General features: G+C 41.3%; 1 protein-coding gene across 7 annotated transcripts in view; it reads left to right on the top strand.

The window, feature by feature from the left end:
- The window catches only part of NCOA7 (nuclear receptor coactivator 7), a 95,961-nt gene that overhangs the window by 31,044 nt on the left and 46,493 nt on the right, over positions 1-18,424 (top strand). For 4 of the 7 annotated variants that reach the window (XM_072997047.2, XM_072997055.2, XM_072997032.2 and 1 more), the window contains 2 exons: positions 2,088-2,344; positions 14,878-14,957. In XM_072997047.2, coding sequence (XP_072853148.2) covers positions 2,088-2,344; positions 14,878-14,957 — 337 coding nt within the window. The remainder of the gene's footprint in view (positions 1-2,087; positions 2,345-14,877; positions 14,958-18,424) is intronic. The other 3 variants (XM_072997063.2, XM_072997050.2, XM_078383381.1) reach the window with 1 other exon arrangement.

The raw sequence follows: 18,424 nt of genomic DNA, 5'->3' as shown, positions 1-18,424 counted from the left end.
CAGATGTCTCTATCACATATCAATACCAGAACTGCAGTGAATGCTGTGGTTGACTTCAGAAGTACATTTCCCCCCAGCCATGCACTGTGATACACAGTTTCACTGAAAACTATCTCTCTTATCTTGCTCTATGACGCAATTATAAGATTATTCTTAGATATCTAGTAGTTGACAGGTGCATTGCCTGACTCTTGCCAGCAGTTGTTCTGAGTTGTTCCTTTAGAAGCTTTGGGCAGAATCCTATTTGTTGTTTTCACTCATGCAGTGGTAGGACAGTTTCAGAGCCTGCACTGGCAGATATGCTTGGATGCCTCCTTATCTGGACACCCAAAAATGTCCCTGCTTACTCAACAGACCCATCTATGAGTGGAAGGAACAAACAGGATTCTGCCCTTTATCTTTTAGGAGGAATAGATAATAAGAACATGTAGTTATATAAAGGAAATGTAAAATTCATAGAAAACACGCACACATGCATCCCCCCAAAAAGTGATTTATGCCCATCTCTTGTCATGGTATCATATGATATCGCATAGTAATTTATTAATTTATGCAGGTCTTATGTTGCTAGATGTAAGTGAATCATAGCTTAATGGTGAGGCACATACAGTATTTTGCATGCTAAAATTTTGAAGTTCTTTTCCAGAAGAACTTCAGCTAAGGCTAGAAATTACATCTAAGACTGTGTACGGCTACTGCTAATTGGCATAGACAATACTGGGTAGATGGATCAATGGCCTGACACAGTCTAAGGCAGCTTCCGATTTCCTTCAGTCATTTTGTCAGATAGGCAGCTTTCTGTTTTGCTTTTGGTCCTTTCCCCCCCTCTCCTTTTGTGGGCTAATAGCACTGAAATGATTAATTGATATCTGGGTTGCTAAATATACTTTAATAATGGAATCAAATGGTGGGTCCCTTTAATTTAGTACTGTCTGCATTAACAGGCAGTGACTTTCCAGGGTCTTTATCACAGGTCCTATCCGGCCTTATGTGAGGAGATGTCCAGGGGTGAACCTGGGCTCTTTTGGATATGAATCCATGTGTTTTTACCATTGTGCTGTTTTTTCCCCACATCATTTGTCTCATCTTCCGTTCGATCCAAGGTGACTTGTCAATATAACTAAAAATATTAGATAACAAAGAGAAGATGTAACAAATGGGAATGATATTAAATCTCATTTTCACATGAAAGGGTCATTCATTCTTCATTTGAGTAGTTCATCTCTTTCTTGTAGATGTTTATAGGCAGCATAGAATAGACATATATTAGAGAGCAGTGAGGTAAATGACCTTGAGTCAGATGAATAACATGTTTCTATGAAAACAAAACTGAACGTAAAGATGGTAAAACTGACAAAACTGACCTGGAGCAGCTAAGTGTGAAATTATGGGTTTTGGTGGTGACATAATATATAGATATTAGCCCAATACATTCAACAGGATAATATTGTTTCTGAATACAGTATGTTGTTTCTTACCTAGGTATATAATAGATCCTTTCTCATCTTACCTGAAAAGCACCCTCACCATTGCATCTCAACAGATTTCCCAGCATTGCTCAAAATCCAGTTGCAGGAAAGCTGTGTGTGTAAAGACAATCACACAGCAGTGCCCTCCTGCTGGCTCCCATTTGTGTGATTGGTTGCACAACTAGTTGTGGCCCAGTTTTTTAAACAAGTGTGAGGTCTGGCCTGCCGAGTTGAGGAGAAGAGAAGGAGGAGAGCTTATATGATTACTCTTAATACGGTTGTGCAAGCTGACAAAACTCTGGCCATTGTCTCGGCTTTTGGAAAAAGTTATGCCAAGGTTATACATGATCCTCATACTGTATGAGGTCTCTTATTACCAGACTGATTTGGGAAGGGAGACACAGCAGCAGTATCCTTCCTGCTGAAATAAAATCACATGAAGCTCTAATAGTTAAGTCAGTGAGGGGATTAGACCCAGATCTTTTTTGTTTAGTAACTGGTAGTTAGTTAACCAAAATGAAATTGTATACACTTATAATTGTTAAATTGTTAGCCAGTTTCCCCCCTGCAAGTTTATTATCTATATTTCTACAGTTCCTTTTCTTTTTTTCTTCCTAGTTTGAAAAAGAAGAGGCTAGCTAAACTAAATTCAGAGACAGTTCCTACAAATACTTGTGGAACTCCAGTGGGTAGAACGTCCACGGGAAAAGAAGATGGAAGCAAAGATGTTTTGGTGCAAAGCAGTGCCTCTCAAGAAAACGGCAAGCATTCCGGGGAAAAGGAAGACTATGAGAAAAAAAAGAAAAAGAGCAGTCAGCCAAAGGATATCAGGCGCACAGATCTTAAGCGATTCTATAGTACTGGTGAGTTTAATGGTAGGTTCGTTATTACTTCCTTTGAAATCCCTAAACGTTTTTCAAGTGTAAGTAACCTGTGATAGGAGGTAGTGCTTCTCCTTTTGTTGCTGTGTTGCCTTTACTGACTAATAATGTCTCTGAGTCAATATGTAATGTATAAACATGTTATAGTTTATAAGCTCCTTTGCATGTCAGAAATGTTACAGGAAGATAATTATCGTATTGATCTTGGCAGAGACTGTAAAATCCATTCTTAAATGTGTGTGTGTATGTGTGTGTGTATGTGTGTGTGTATATGTATGTATGTGTGTGTGTATATATATATATATATATATATATATATATATATATATATATATATATATATATATATATATATATATATATATATATATATATATATATATATATATATATATATATATATATATATATATATATATATATATATATATATATATATATATATATACACACATACATACATACATACATACATACATACATACATACATACATACATACATACATACAGTGGTGCCTCACACAACGATGTTAATTGGTTCCAAAAAAATCAACGTTTTATGAAACATCGTTCTGTGAAACACCATTTCTCATAGGAATGCATTGAAAACCGGTTAATCCGTTCCAATTGGAACGGATTGCCATCGTTCAGTGAAAATCCCCATAGGAAACATCGTTGAGTGAAACAATGTTTCCTATATTGGAATGTATTGAAGCCGACTCAATACATTTCAATGCCTTTGCGAAGTCCTTTTTCGCTCCTGTAAAAGTGTCTTACAATGTTTGGAAGCTGTTTTAAATGATTGCAATGGTTAGCCCACCTCCTGAAACCTATGCAAACTGATTTTGGTGTTGTTCTGACACTTCGTTAATTTATGATGATTTTTTGAATTTTCTCCATTGGAAACCATTGGATGGTCTGTCTAATGGTTTCCAATGGAAAAAACAAAAAATCATCATAAATTAACGAAGTGTCAGAACAACACCAAAATCAGTTTGCTTAGGTTTCAGGAGGTGGACTAACCATTGCAATCATTTAAAACAGCGTCCAAACATTGTAAGACACTTTTACAGGAGCGAAAAGGGAGATCGTTGTGTGAAAATCCCCCATAGGAAACATCGCTGTGTGAGGCAGCAAATTTAACAGAAAAAGGCATCGTTGTGTGAATTCATCGTTGTGTGAGGCACTCGTTGTGCGAGGCACCACTGTGTGTATATATATATAAAACTGTTGGATGAGAATTAGCAAAGTGTTTGATAGTTATCAGAACAGGATACATTCCTCTGCCTTTGAAAGCTGTGGTGGATGAGTTGGTTACGACAGCTTTCAGTATTGTGGCTGCCTTACCTTCATGGAATCTACTTCATCCCCTTTCAAATTTGTCCAACATTTGGTGGTGTGGGGTGTGTGGAAACAGTATTTCCTCTTCTCTGCCCTGGGTCTTCTACCATTCAGATTCATTTGCATGGTAGGATAACAAGAGGAAGGAGCATCTTCTCTGATGCTTTAGGCTGAAGCTGATGCCCTGCTTTCCCTCCCTAACTGTTGTTAAGGGCTTGAATGTCATGATCAGTAGCCACAGGTTACCTTGCCTCTTTAAATCCACCTGCTCTCTTTCTCAGTCCATTAAATCTAATCGCTGTCGTCACTTCTTGTGGCAGAGAATTCTACAAGTTTATTGTGTGTTGAGAGCCAGTGGCACAGTACTTCTCTTTAGTCGGTTCTGACTCTGTTGATTTCCCTGGATGTCTTCTGAGTACTAGCATTTATCTCTCTCACCATGCCATTCAATTTGCCATAATTTTATAAATCTTCCCTTCAGCTGTCTCCCTTCTCTCTCACTAAGTCTCAGATAACTTGGGTTGTCATTGTAGGGATGGATTTGAAGAGCAGTCTGTTCCCCAAAATCACATTTACGATGCACTTTTATGCTTCTGAAGAACAAATAGAATTTGCAAGAATGAGTGTCATTTGGCAGGACATCACAAGGATAATGGGATGGGACCAGGCTGCCTGAGTTGTTTGGAAAAGGTTCAAAAGAAGTTAGTCTGGAGAATCTAGGACAGTTTCTTTGCGGAGCCATAAAACATTTTTCTGGTGTAATGAATCTGCTTAGCAGTTTAGCAGTTTCAGCCTTCTGAGTAACCCTCAGATGAGACCATTTCCTTCTGTCGTTAGTGGAAGAGTGATAGTGATATGCCAACACTTTCTCCGGAAAAGGAATCTGATCATGTTGCCTTTGTTGCCTTTTGTGAATCTGAATGTGGCAATCAGAGCTGCAGTAAGTCTTTGGGATTTGTGTGTTTTTAAAGAAAACCACATTTCCATTTCTGATGAAAGCAATACAAAACGTACATCTGGCAGGGAAATGAATACACTCCATGGCTTATTTAGACCAAGGGTGAGCAACCTCAGGAGATCAAGAGGGTTAATTTCATCTCTTTCCCCAGGCTACCATGGGATGCATTCTCTGCTGCTACAGTTTGGCAGTGTTCTGGGAAAACCTGTTATGTGTTGTGGCCTCTGTGACTCACACTGATGACTTCTGCACCTGCAGAGGACATGGTCTAGACCATCCCAGAGCTCAGTATTTTTGGCAGGAAGTCCTTCCCTCCGATTAAGCGTGCCTTAGTTTGAGCCTCTCAGTTCCTTTTTGTCTACCACCAGAGCGAAATGCTCAGAATATTATCTCCTCACAGTTTTGAGCTTGAGCCTTTCTTAGTTTCTCTTCCAATATTTCCCCTTTCTTGGTCTTCTCACTGTTTTGTTATTTATCTGTCCTTCCTATGGCAGCCCCTTCAGTAAACCTTGAAGGATCAGAACCACTATAAGATGGGACCTCCAATATCTATCCCAGAAATGCACCCTAGAGCTGCTGAGAGGTCCAGCAGAACCAATGGGGGCACACTGGATTGTCCAGTGCCCAGCATAGGTAATCCACCAAGGCAACCAAAGCTGTCTCTGTTCTGTAACCAGGCCTGGAGTCAGAATGAAATGGATCTAGACAGTCTGATTTATCCAGGAACCTTTGGAACTGGGACACCCCCACATGCCCTCAAACCTTGCCCCCAAAATTGAATATTACAGATGGGCCAAAAATGATCTAATATAGTGTGATTCAAGGAAGGCTGTAGGCATGCTAGTTACACTGCTGTGCTGCAGATTAGATTGGATATGGAGCATTGCAGAACAAATTGGGACTTGGCAAAAATTGGAGTGCTCCACCTTGTGCAAATGGAAGTATTTCTCAGCCATCGAAAGGCGCCATTACGATCAACTTCTATCAATGAGCAAATTATGAAATAAGATGGTTCCAAGGCTAGAAGATCATATAAAACACTCAAGGAATTGCACTCCCAGCAACAACTGGATGGCCAGTTTTGCCCACCCCTGCTTTAGAGTGACTTTCAACACACAAGGATAAGAAATTAACAGTTTATCTCTAAAATGCCTATATTCATTTTTTATTTAAAATCCAATCGAAACTTTACCATCTATCACATAAGCATGTAATCCATGTCTCATGGCTGTATTTTATGCCTGATGTGGTGTTTCTGGCAGGCTTACTTTGAGTTTTCCATGCCCAAGTGGGAAGAGGTTCATCTGTTGAATTATTTGCAGGTTAGTTTGATGCCTAATTGGTAGGATGCAAGATCTTAGACTGGCTAGGCATAGAGGAAATGCACCACAATTTGATTTAGCAGAAACCTGTTCCAGATTGCAAGCCAGTGGATCTGCTCTTCATTTTATTGGCTTTTGTTTCAGTATCTCTAATGGCACAATACCATTAGCAGGATTAGGCATTCCGTAGTTAATAATTACATTGTGGTTTCCTTCAGCCGTTGTTTGTTGCAGAGATTCACATTGTTCTGTCAGACACATTTTTCCCCCACTAAAGAGGGCAAAGTTTGAAATCAAGACTTTGTAAATCAGCAACCACTAATTGACTGAGGATTGCTAGCCTGCATTTGTACATACATTCCTTTCATTCTCCGGTGAATCCTATAGTGGACTATAAGGGACTGGGGCTGTTTTGCGGTTGATGTAAAATCAACATCTACCTTAGATATGCATGCTAACAATATCAGAATCAACGTAATTTTGAAATCCAGTGTTTGTTAAAATGCTGCTTAGATTTTAAAATATTTGGTTTACTTAATGTATGAGAAAAGGAGTGCCTATCTCTAACATCTCCACCATTGCTTCCTTCCCCTGATGAGCTGTGAGAGCATGAAGAAGAGAGGTTCTTGCTCACGTGCAGCCACTCCACATGAACAAGAATCCAGATATCCCAGTTTTAAGAAGCAGGAATTCACACTTTCTTCGTTTCACATTGTGCAAATCCAAATGCATAACCAAAGTTTAAGAAAGCAAGCCGGTAACATGTGAAATCTGGTAACTAAATGGCAAGTGGGAAGTGCTTAGTAGCAGCTGTGTCTTCATAATGGACTATAACCTATAACTTCCCTCTCCGAGTTGTAAAGGCAAGTCAGTCGTGACTTCTGAAATAACAGCTCTTAGAAAGGGTTTGTTTGAGAATTCCACAGAGCTGCCATCTGCTAGGATGGCCCATTGGTATGACTCTGTATAAATATGCATTTCTCCTAGTTAGAAATACATGATCTGGCATTAGGTGGAGATTTGGTGTACACCTACTGTGAGAAGGTCACTGCCAGTGCCCCAGGAAGGATATCAGCCTTCCCCGCCCCATACCTATTTCTGGGAGCCTGGGCGGAGCAACTACTCTGGGCTTTCAGGAAGGCTGGGAGAAGGGAAGGGGGACAAGATACACCTGGCTGGGTGGGAGCAAGACCCACTGGAAGGGTTAGAGGAGAGGGAGGAGAAGGTTCAGAGTCTTGTGGGGCTGCGACACCTGCTGAGAGGTCAATGGAGGAGGAGACTTGGGGCTCATCAGCAGAAGGGTGGAGCCTCTCTTCCGTGTGGTGGATGAACTGTTCTGGGACTGGGAGGACAACTCATACCAGAAGTCGGCAAGTAGTTTCTCTGGGGCAGGAGGCCAAGGCCAGGGGAGAGGGTCCTCCATGACACCGGCCCCAAAGAAGGCTCCTGCTGCACCAGATCCATGGGGCCCATGATGCCCAGTGGGTCCTGCAGCACCCACCCCACCCCATCTGTGGTGCTCACAGTGCAAGCACCACTGTGAGAGGAGAAGGAGGCTCCTTGAGGAGCATGACAGTGGCCACTGCTTGCCACTGGCCACCTCTGCCACCCCTTATTAAACGGATCCTAGCCTGGCCCTGGACTTGGCTCGTTCATACCACCAAGCAGCACCAGAACTCCAGTGTCTACTACTGAACTGTGGAGGACTAGTGAGGGAAACTCACTCCCCTGGGGTGCAGGAGAGTGGTAATGAGCCTGACAGGCAACCATTGTTGGAAGCTCCTGGTCAAAGGAATAAAACCATTATCAGCAACCTAGAGCTGATGGAGACAACAAAGCTGCTAGTTAAGTTGGGGTGGCGGACCTCACACCTATATTTGGAATGCACAAGAGAGGCACATTGTGTGAAACAAACAGTTCTGACTGTGGATCCCACCATTGCAGCTAAGTACTCCCTTTAGCTGCAACACAGAGAATGTGACCTAGAGCAGGGGTCCTCAACCCCCAGTCCATGACCCTTTGCCAGTTCGTGGCCATGGCAGGATTGGGTCGCGGAGACAGATCTTCTGCCCCACCCCGCATGCACGCCCACCCGTACGGCCCATCAACCACATGTACAGGTGCCCCTCTCACCCGTGAACATGCCCCTCCCCTCCATGCATGCGCATGAGCACACCCCTGCCTTCTGCGAGTGAACCCCATCCCTCCGTGCAAGTGCACCCCGCCCTCCTGTGTGAGAGAGCGCGCCCTGCTCCCCTTATCTGACATGGATGCTTGCATAAAAGCTTTCAATTTCAGCTTCTTCTGTAGTTGGAGTATGCATCTGCATAATATTTATATTGATATTTTTTCCCAGAAGTTTGATGGATATTATTCAGTCAGAGTTTGCATCATAGCCCCTAACTGCCTATGCTACATCTTGCTGTATTAAGACCACCCATTTCTTCTGAGTTTATCATTTCCAGAGTAAAACAATTTGTAGCTGTGTGACTGAAAATGTCCCATTCCAGTCCATTTTAGTTTCGTGATACCAGTCACTGTAATGCCTAAACATTCAATTTATTGCTTTACAGTTTCCAGTTCACCTTGATTCATGTTTTTCTGGTTTCATGTTCCAGTTATATATGTTGTACAGCATAAGACTTCCCTTTCACCTCTGTGCACATCAGTCACTAGATGTCCTTTCAGCTGTCATCCAGTTGCATCATTAGAGACAGCACTATTTGTACTTGTCCTTACCTCTTCCCCAGTAATTGATTGAGTGCTTTTTAACCTGGGAGTCTCATTTTCCAGCACTATCTCTTGTTTCATTTTGGACTAGTACCTCACCATAGGGTTTTCAAGGTAAGAAAAGTTCAACAGTGATTTACCATTGCCTCCTACGTTTAACGTAAGAAACAGCCATTGCTGCCTTCTGCAAAGTACTAAAATTAGCTTGAGTTTCACCTACATTCCTCCTCTGTTAGTGTCACCTTCAGCTGACACTGCTGCCCAGTAGCTACCATTGGAACTATTTATTCTCTTCTGCTAATGCTGTAGTTACACTTGAAGATATGCATCTTCACTTATATATACACTTATGCATCTTAGTGTGGTTTCTGAACCACTTTGGGTGATCCTGCTCAGTATCCAGGCTCATAACAGAGTCTGGACTCCTGATCACATTGCTCTTAGCTTCCCTGTCTCACTCAAACCCCTTTACCACATTGAGGTGTGCATCCAAAAAGGAGTCTTGAGCTCTAGAGTGAGCAAAATACTTGTTGAGATCTCAAATGTCTTAATATGTCATACTTTGTACATTCCAGATTATCCCTAATGAGTTCTGTGATTCTCTCTCATGCACCTTTTGTACAGTGGTGCCCCGCATAGCGATGATAATCCGTTCCGAAAAAATCATCGCTATGTGTATTCGTCGCTATGCAGGGCAAAAAAGCCAATAGGAACGCATTAAAACACGTTTAATGCATTCCTATGGGCACAAAACTCACCATTATGCAGAAATCCTCCATGCGGCCGCCATTTTCGCTGCCCGGTATGTGAGAAAAGGGCACGAAAACACTGCAGGTGGCCATTTTTCCGGCGGCCATTTTGGAACCGCCGATCAGCTGTTTTCTAAAACATCGCTATGCAAAAATCGGTAAGTGAAACGCTTACCGATCATCGCAAAGCGATTTTTTTCCATTAAAAAGATTGCAATGCGATCACTTTTGTGATCGCAAAAAACAAATTGCTATGCGGGTTCTTCGTTAAACGGGGCGCTCATTAAGTGAGGCACCACTGTATTTTTTTGGGGGGGAATGTGATTTTAATGAATATGTACAGAAGCTCCCCAGTGTAACTTTTATGGTTCTCATTGCAAAAGCCACTTGTTGAGTTATTGGGTGTACAACTCCCATGTAATGAAATCAGCATTTATGAGAAGTGACCAAGCCAGTATAAATAAATATTGACTGGGATTTGGCTCAGTGCTCATTCTCTCTCTCTCTCTGTTAGAATCCTCCTGTTCCTTTACAGGGAAGGTCCGTGCTCAGAGTGAGGGGTGGGACAAGTAAGGACTCCTCTCATCTTCCTGGTTCTGGCCGAAGCTGGATTGCTGAGACCAGGGCAAGCCCCTTCCCCAGCCGCTCTCTCAACAGAGCCTTTGAAGAAGAGAGAGACTTTGTTCGATTGCTTTGGTACTGAAGACTGGTAGGAACCTGCTCAGCCTATATTCCAGGACCCTTTGGTTTTCACAGTGCTGTACCTTATGTTACATTTTCTCTAAGCCTTGCTTGCTTTGAGCCAGGCTGAGCTGACTTGGCAGGAAGTTCAGCAAAGATCTTTTTTTTTTTTTTAAAGCAAGCTGTGAAAGATTTACAGGACAGAAATCGCAGGGTTTTTCTGAGTCATGTTTAGGTGACCGGCCAGTGTTCTTGTAGGTAAAGCTATCTATGGTATCTTGTTGTTTTACCTACCATCATAGAGAGTTCTGCAAGAACTGATTGCTAGATGTCACTCAGAAGGAAGGCCTCAAAGGTTGCTGCTGTTGCTGCTGCTGCATCCTCCTGTAAAGACCCTGAGAAAAGCGTCAGTCCAGAATGGGAAGGGGGTTTGCCCTCTTGAGGCTACAGATCGGTAATTGGGGACAGGTCCAGTGATCACGGCAACTGTGAGATGGCAAAGAAGTTGTTCAAAGTTATGCCCAACTTTTCAACTCAAAAGCCTTTCTCTTGGACTGTGGATTACAGGCAGCCTTACCTGTTGCTGGGTACGCAAGTCACTGATCCCAATCTGCTGATTGTTATTTCGGTGTAGAGGAGACAAAAAAGAAAGAAAGAATCTAGAAAATAAGACAAGAGTATTGAATGTACACCACAGACTTTTTGATGATACTTAACTATATATTTTGTAATTGGTTGAATGGAATGTACAGTATTTTTGGCAGAAATGTGATTTATTATCACTTAAATTTATGCAGATGTGTGTTAATAGCAATGTATTTAAAATGTTTGCTCTATTTATTTGTAATTTTAATTTCTTGCTACTTTTTTTGTCTTCTTACCACGAAAAATCCATTAAGCAACAATTTTCAACTCCCACTTCTTTAACAATAGCAACAATAAAAATTATGCTCAGTCCTCTAATTATATGCTGGAATGAAGAAGGAGTGGATTTTTAGGTGGAACTGAAACTGTGAGCGTAATTCAGTTTTTCTGGTACACAAATTGAATTCTTGGAGAACAGTGAAATTCTATGATTTTTTTTTTAAAAGGTGACAGGTTTCCGGCTGGTGGGGGAGCCAATGTGATGTGTAGGGGATAGAGCGACAGACAAGGAGGAATGGGAGGATCGACTATAGGTGATGTTCTTGTGATATTCTAAGCTGGATGTGGGAATGCCTACCCCTGCTGTCTTTCTCTCTAATCACTCTGAAATATCTTTCATTTTAAAAAACAAACGGCTCAGTTTGGTGCTAGATCACATTATGACTACATTGAGATACCAGTTTGCATAAACAAAAAAAGAGGGATAAAAATCAATATGAAATAGAACCAACTCTGATGAATTACAACAGACGACTGTGTTTCCGTGGCATGTGTTTATATATGTTATGGAGAACATTGAAAGGCTGCCTCTTTTCCCTAGTGGCATGCAACACGTTAATTAGCCCCCTTGGCTTTACAGTGAATGATAAAAGGAGAGCCAGGGTTGGCAGAAGATGAGGGTCAAAGGAAGTGGGGGGGGGCTGTAGGCTGCAGCACAGATCGAACTGCATTAGACTGAGGAACCAGTGTGGACACTGAAACAATCCACAGTTTTCTGAATAAAATAGCCTGTGAATCAAGCTTCAGCAAAGCTGAATTGCTCAGATTCAGCTTGCCAGTGTAGTGGCAGCCTTACTCCCCGTTTTGTCAGTATGTACACACGTGTCTGAATAAGGATGCCCTCAGTGCTGACAATATTAATAAAATTCTGCTATTTATGTTTAGAAAACAGATTGTCTTTTCTTCTTGTTTCTGAAAATGACCTGCTAGTTTTAGGTAGTAATACCGCAGAGTGTACTGCGTGTGTGTTCTCCTGAGGACAATATACAGTATATGTCTTCCATCTAGCACAATAGAAACAATGCCTTTTGAACTTGAGTATTTCTCCATTTTATGCATAACTAATGCCCATACAAGGTCCTTTGCTAAGGCATGCTGAAGCTCAGAGCCTCAGGCAAGGCAGTAAAACGCTAGATGACAGGAAATTGCAAACAGGCAATTCCATTGTCAACAGAGAGCGGTACACAGAACTTCTGTTGATCTTGTAGATTCTCGAATGATCTTCCCTGTCATGACGCCAGATGAATCTGTGACTTTAGACACACTGCATACACTATATGTAGAAGGAAGGGTGTAATATTCAACATTTGCTCCAGTGGAATACAGCCTTTTCTGATCTATATTCCACCTTTAGATTTAGTGTGCGCCCATGGATCCACTTTTAATTGATGAACATAATATGTAAACCTTTTGTCTTCCTTCCCCCTCAACTTTCCTTTATGTGCTATAAAATCCTAAAGAATGTATGTGACCCACTATGCCTTATGCAGCCTTCCCCAGTCAGATGCCCCCCCCCCAAATATGTTGGAACATTGTTTTCAAAACCTGACATTATGAGAATGGTAGTCAAACGTGTGGAGATTTGGGGAAGGTTGGCTTTGGAAATTAATACCAAAGATCTTTATACACATAGCTCTGCTAAATATAAATAAAATCTGTGGGACAGAATCCCGTTTCTTATGCGATTGTGTAAGGACAATTGTATGCGCAGGGAGAAGCATTTTGCTGTCTGTCTGTTGTATGCTACATTGTCCCTTGGTTGTGTGACCAGTCATGTAGCGAATGACGAGCCAAGCACAAAAAAATTTGTGCCATTACATGCACAATAGGATTTTGGCCTTATTGAATATGTTACAATGTGCATTTGTGATCCTGAATCATACTGGAGTTCCCTATCTGAGATTTAGGGCAAGACTTTGATCTTCCATGTGGCTTGTGAATAGAGGCATCAGCTCATCTAGTGTTATTTCTTTCAGGTTTAATAATTGCAGCAGGAGGAGAATAGAGTTATGTCCCCTAATTCACCCCTGAATTCTTCTCCCCCCCCCTTATTGGTGCTCACACTTTGTTGTAAACATCTGGAGACATGAACCTGCATGACATATGCACAAGTGCGAATTCAGAGTCCATATCATGCCTGCAGAAGATGGTGCTTACACCGCAAAATCCCCTCTGGAGACGTCTGCCCTGACTGATTCGGGGTGTGTGAGTGGGTGGGTCTGTAAATGCAGTGCTACTCTCTCCACTAGTAGGCATCATTCAGTCTCGAAAGACAATGGTAACGTGCTTCGTATGGAGGACTTGAAACAGCACCTAGTGTGGCTGAGGAGGCCAATTAGAGAGTGACAATCTCTTCCATACTGAAGACAAATCCAATCCGCGCCCTCTCTGTGTGCTTGTTAATTGTGTGAGGGACAGGTTACATTATTGTTACTTTATCACATATCTTGGCTGTTCTTCAACAGTGTTCAGTCTTCCATACAAATAGCTGGGTTTTTTTAAAACCTATTCCCACTTTTCAACTCTGTGAATTAAGGCATCTCAGTGTAAATTTCTTAATACAAGGATTCGTGGCTAAGCAGGGATTTGAAAATCCATTGCACTGTTCTTCGTACTGCCATCTCAATCTGAATGAGCAGGAGGAACTAAATAGTTAAAATAAAGCAGGCAAGATGATTCCTCCACCTGCTAATGTGTGTGTAAGAGAGTGAGCCTCATAATTTAACTGATTCAAGCAGTCAGACTAAGTAGAACCCTTTACCAGGGAGAATAAGGTTGGTCAGAATCCTATTGCTGATTTATACCTGTATAAAGCAAATTTTGTAATTCTTGGTGGCAAATTACTCCTTATTAATGAGGTGTTTAGTATCTGGCTGCAGAGCCAGAGGTAAGGAGTTCAGTTTCTTACCGTGCCTCCTATGAGCGCAGTCAGCCTGTATGGCCTTGGGCAAGCTGCAGCGTCCCAAGGCACCCCCAGAAGAAGAGAATGATAAACCTCTACCTTAAAAACCCTGGAAAGGGTCACCATAAGTTAGAACTGACTTGACGGCATATGATGATGATTAAGGGAAATATTGCAATTCTTGGTGGCAAATTGCAGCTTATTAATGAGATGTTGGTTGTTTTTTCCGGATGGGTGAAATCTAGAAATATAAATTGGCAAGAGTATTTTTGCCAGTGGATTCTATTTTTATCATCTACCTACAGAACGAATGCTGATTTACCTGAGCAGCACGATATCCATACAATGTTTTAATATGTCGAATATTTGTGTGTAGTTATCACATTAAGTGGAATAACAGATAATTGTAATGACTTAAAAAAACCAGGAACTGATATTCACTTGTACTTCTTGCAGATTATTGTGGCTGAAGATTTCATTTCCAAGCTGTGTTGATAAAGGTGTATGGGAAATTGATTTTAGAATAATAGTGGGAAATGAGAATGCTCTGTGTTAGGAGAAATATTTCCCCAAAGATTTTGGATAAACCATATGTGGAGATATACAGCCTCCAAGGTCAATTTTGCTGTTCCATGTACCTCTCTATCATGGATGTAAATTTTATTTTCATATATTCTCACATTTCTGGGCCTGTTGATCTTCAACAATAGTGTTGAAGATCCATAGGCCTACTGAAGTTGCATATACCTGACAAAAGCAGCTTTTCTGTGTGACTCAATCTCTAGTATTGAGTTAATTTTCTGGTTTTTACTGTATATCATGTAATACCTGTTAATTGCTATAAAGTATGCATATGTGATAGATTATTGACTTGAGGCCTGTTCAGCATACATAATTGTTCTCATGGTTTCTCTTTTAGATGACAATCAAAGCAAAACCAATGAGAAGAAAGAAAAGAAAATGGTTTCTCAGAAACCTCATGGTACAGTCGAATATACAGTAAGTACCATATAAATTGTTACAAGGGCATTTTTGGAAGAGGAGGTTAAAGGTCTGCCAGCTCCGATTCCTACCTCCATTTATTTCAATTAAATGTATGTGGTGTGGGGCTGTTGGGGGCTGGAACAGTTTAGCCCTCTGTTACTTGTTTTGTTTTCCTCCCAAATATTTCTCCCTTCTGGATCCCTGGAACTGCTCCTTGTCCCTGCTATATAATACCATTGCACCTTTGCAGGGAAGGAAATTTTTGTGGGAGACACCATCATGCCTTTCATTTTTTTAAGACCTGGTGATACTTTACTGACTGATCAGGTCTGTTTGGGAATATTTATACAGCATAGGAGCCCAGAAATAGAATCATAGAATCATAGAGTTGGAAGAGGCCTATAAGGCCATCAAATCCAACCTTCTGCTCAATGCAGGAATCCAAATCAAAGGAGATCTGACAGACGGTTGTCCAGTTTTCTCTTGAATGTCTCTAGCGTTTTGAGTGCTTATCACCTCCTGAGGTAATTGGTTCCATTGTGGAACCAACAGTGACTAGGGATGGTGAATGGGAACATTTCAAAGGTAACACTCTTCTGCCATTTAAGGCAATAGCTTTCTGTGGGCTCCGTGCCATCAGTTTCCATTTTTCTGAGTTAAAAATGCTTGTTAAAGAATTCCAGCTTTCTAATCCAGGAAGTATGCTTTGAAAACATGGTCTTGCATTATGCTTAGCAATTACAGAGGAGGATGAAATTTAAAAAGGAGCTTTGGGCTGATTAAGAATGCAAACATGGCAGTACAATTAGCACTACAATAAGCACTAATATGATATTACAGAATATCAACCGTGGGGTTTTATTTCACTAAACCTTTCTACCTATGTTTCATAACTTGTCATTAGAAGTAATTATAAATTGATTTGTTGTCCACCCAAGCCATCAGGGTGATAAACAGTTTTTTTAAAAAATGAAGTAAAACTATAAGAGAAAGAGAACAGAAACAAACCATTTTAAGATAGATACTGAAACAGTATAACTGCTAGATAGCTCAGCGGCAGTGGAGCTAGAGGTTTCTTCCTGAGAGGGGCTGATGATTCACAGGGTCCTTTCCAGCTCTGCAGTTCTAAGAGGATGATGATCCATCAAAAGCCTGGTGAAATTCTACTGCTTATTTAAAACTTAGCAGACATATAGCTAAGTTGGCATCCCTTGGGAATTCCATAGGCGAAGTGCTGTTACAGAAACAGGAGTGTAAGCTAGGAGGCCATCATACACTGCTATGAGTGGAATCACACTATTTCCCCTGAAATTTTGCTCCACTAGGTGGTTGAAGAATGTTAAGTGCCTTGATACAGCTGTAACATACAGCCCTGCTCTCACCTGTCCGTCACAGCTGAGCAGTGGGACATCAGCCAATGAGGGGATGGAGGGTGGTGCCGAAGGGGGAGGAGCTGGAATATATAAAGGGGTGTGTGAGGTGTGAGAGAGGAGAGACGGAGATTGTTAGATTGTTAGATTGAGAGTCAGTGATTAGCATGTTTGAAGGCCTGTGAGCCAAAGTAGTCAGTGAGGAAAAGTCTGTGTGTGGTACAGTGAATGAGAAACAGTGATTTACAACTTGATTATCTACCTGTGATTTACTTATTTTAATTTTGTTATTCCAATAAAAAAGTTTTGTTTTGGAAGAAACACTTGTCCTTTTTGAATATTGAATATAATTGGTGGCAGCAGTTTAAGGAAGAGTAGTGAGCACTCCTTGAGGCCGGAGTTGGTAGAGGCTTCAGAGTGGCCCGCTACAACAGCTATGACTGTTCTTGACAGCATCAAGAAGTATATGGAAAAAGCAAAACTCCCCCACAGTAAACCTGCAGTTTGTATAAAAGCTGCAACGCAAGATCCACTCATGAAGTGCAAAATGGCTTTCATGAAAATGATTGCTGGAGACTGTGAGCCATTTTTACAAAGATTTTAAAACCAAAAACCATTGGCACCTTTTTTGTATGAAGAACTTTGTAAGCTAATCAAGAAGCGAATGAGTCGTTGCATAAAATCGGAAAAGCTGCAAAACTGTAGAAGTGATTGTTTTATATCTTAAATCTTTAATCTTTAAAAACAGATTACTTATATTCTAATTTCTAACTTGATTATTACTGCAATTTCAGAACTATGAGTTTCATAAGGTGGCTTCAGGAAACCATGTTAGATAGAATGTTTATATAATTTTTAGTGTACCTTTAAAACAGTAACAAAATGTTATGTCATTTGTTGGCATTCAGAGTTTACTTGAAGTTTGTATCTGGTGTAATTTTTGGTGCAACTGCAAAACAGATGTTGCTGCAGTTAATGTTGAAAGAAGGTAATATTAAATCTCTTATTTTGACAAATATTTTTGCAGTTGCGACTTGTATAGTTGTAAAGTGGAACATTTCATTAAGACTTGTATCAATGCAACATGACCTATTCATTTTTTAACTAGTGGTTATATTTGAATGGTGGTCAGGGAAATTGACAGATGTTGGTGAGGAAAATTCAGGAAAATGAAAAATAAAATTTCAATGGCAACCTCGTACTGTACTCCTTTCATTTGGGTGCTTAGTGAAACAATAAATGTCTTGGGAAAGATTGGCAGGAAAAAAATCTGAATGACTTAGTAATGACTTTGACTTTGGTAGAATTTTAGACTGATTCTGCCCATATAGTGGTCCCCCCTCTTTGCCCTTTTTTCCTCAATTCTCCTCCTCTGCCTCTGATGTCAACCTATGTGTACTATGTATCAAGCTATATTACAGAGTGGGGTGGGACTAGGGGGTGGGACTTTCTGCTTTAAAAGTGCATGTCCCAGGGCCCTGGGCCTTTCCCCTAGGAAACTGGGCTGAGGCTGAAGGCCAGGTATGTCTGCATGGAGAATTTGCTGAGTTTTTTCCCCTGGGGTTTCTTTTTGTCTACCCCACCACATGGCCTGGGGGTTGGGCCTAGGGGGTGGGACTTTCTGCTTTAAAAGAGCGTGTCCCAGGACCGAGCCCCGTCCTGGGACACGCTGACTGTATCTCTGGCCCTAATATGGTAAATAAGAAAGCCAATTAGATTTGCATACACCTGGGAGGCAGGTAAGTTGTAAAGGTTGGATCATACTTCTGCACTATTAAAGAGCAGGCCGGGTAGGTGGGGCTCATCAGCTATGGAAGGCAGCCCATCTAGGAGAAGGAAAACTCCGATTTCAAACCTCCACTGCCTTGTGGCTATATCCATTCATGGAAAAGGCTTCAGGAGTTAACCTAGAGGCAAAATCCGGAGCTGGAGTCCTGAAGTCAGTTCTTGTCGTTCTGCCAACTCCTGCGACGTTGCCAGAACCAGTCGTATTGGCTCTTGCCTTTCCATTGGACCATTTCAGCAACGTGGAGAGGGGGGATCTGCTGCTTGGGTAACAGCCTATCCTCCATATTACTTTACTCAGGCTTCATGCTCTGGAGGGGACACTCC

Source organism: Pogona vitticeps, chromosome 1 (genome assembly GCF_051106095.1).
Source record: "Pogona vitticeps strain Pit_001003342236 chromosome 1, PviZW2.1, whole genome shotgun sequence".
In the NCBI taxonomy this organism is placed as follows: Eukaryota; Metazoa; Chordata; class Lepidosauria; order Squamata; family Agamidae; genus Pogona; species Pogona vitticeps.
This window is presented reverse-complemented; position numbering and strand designations above follow the sequence as displayed.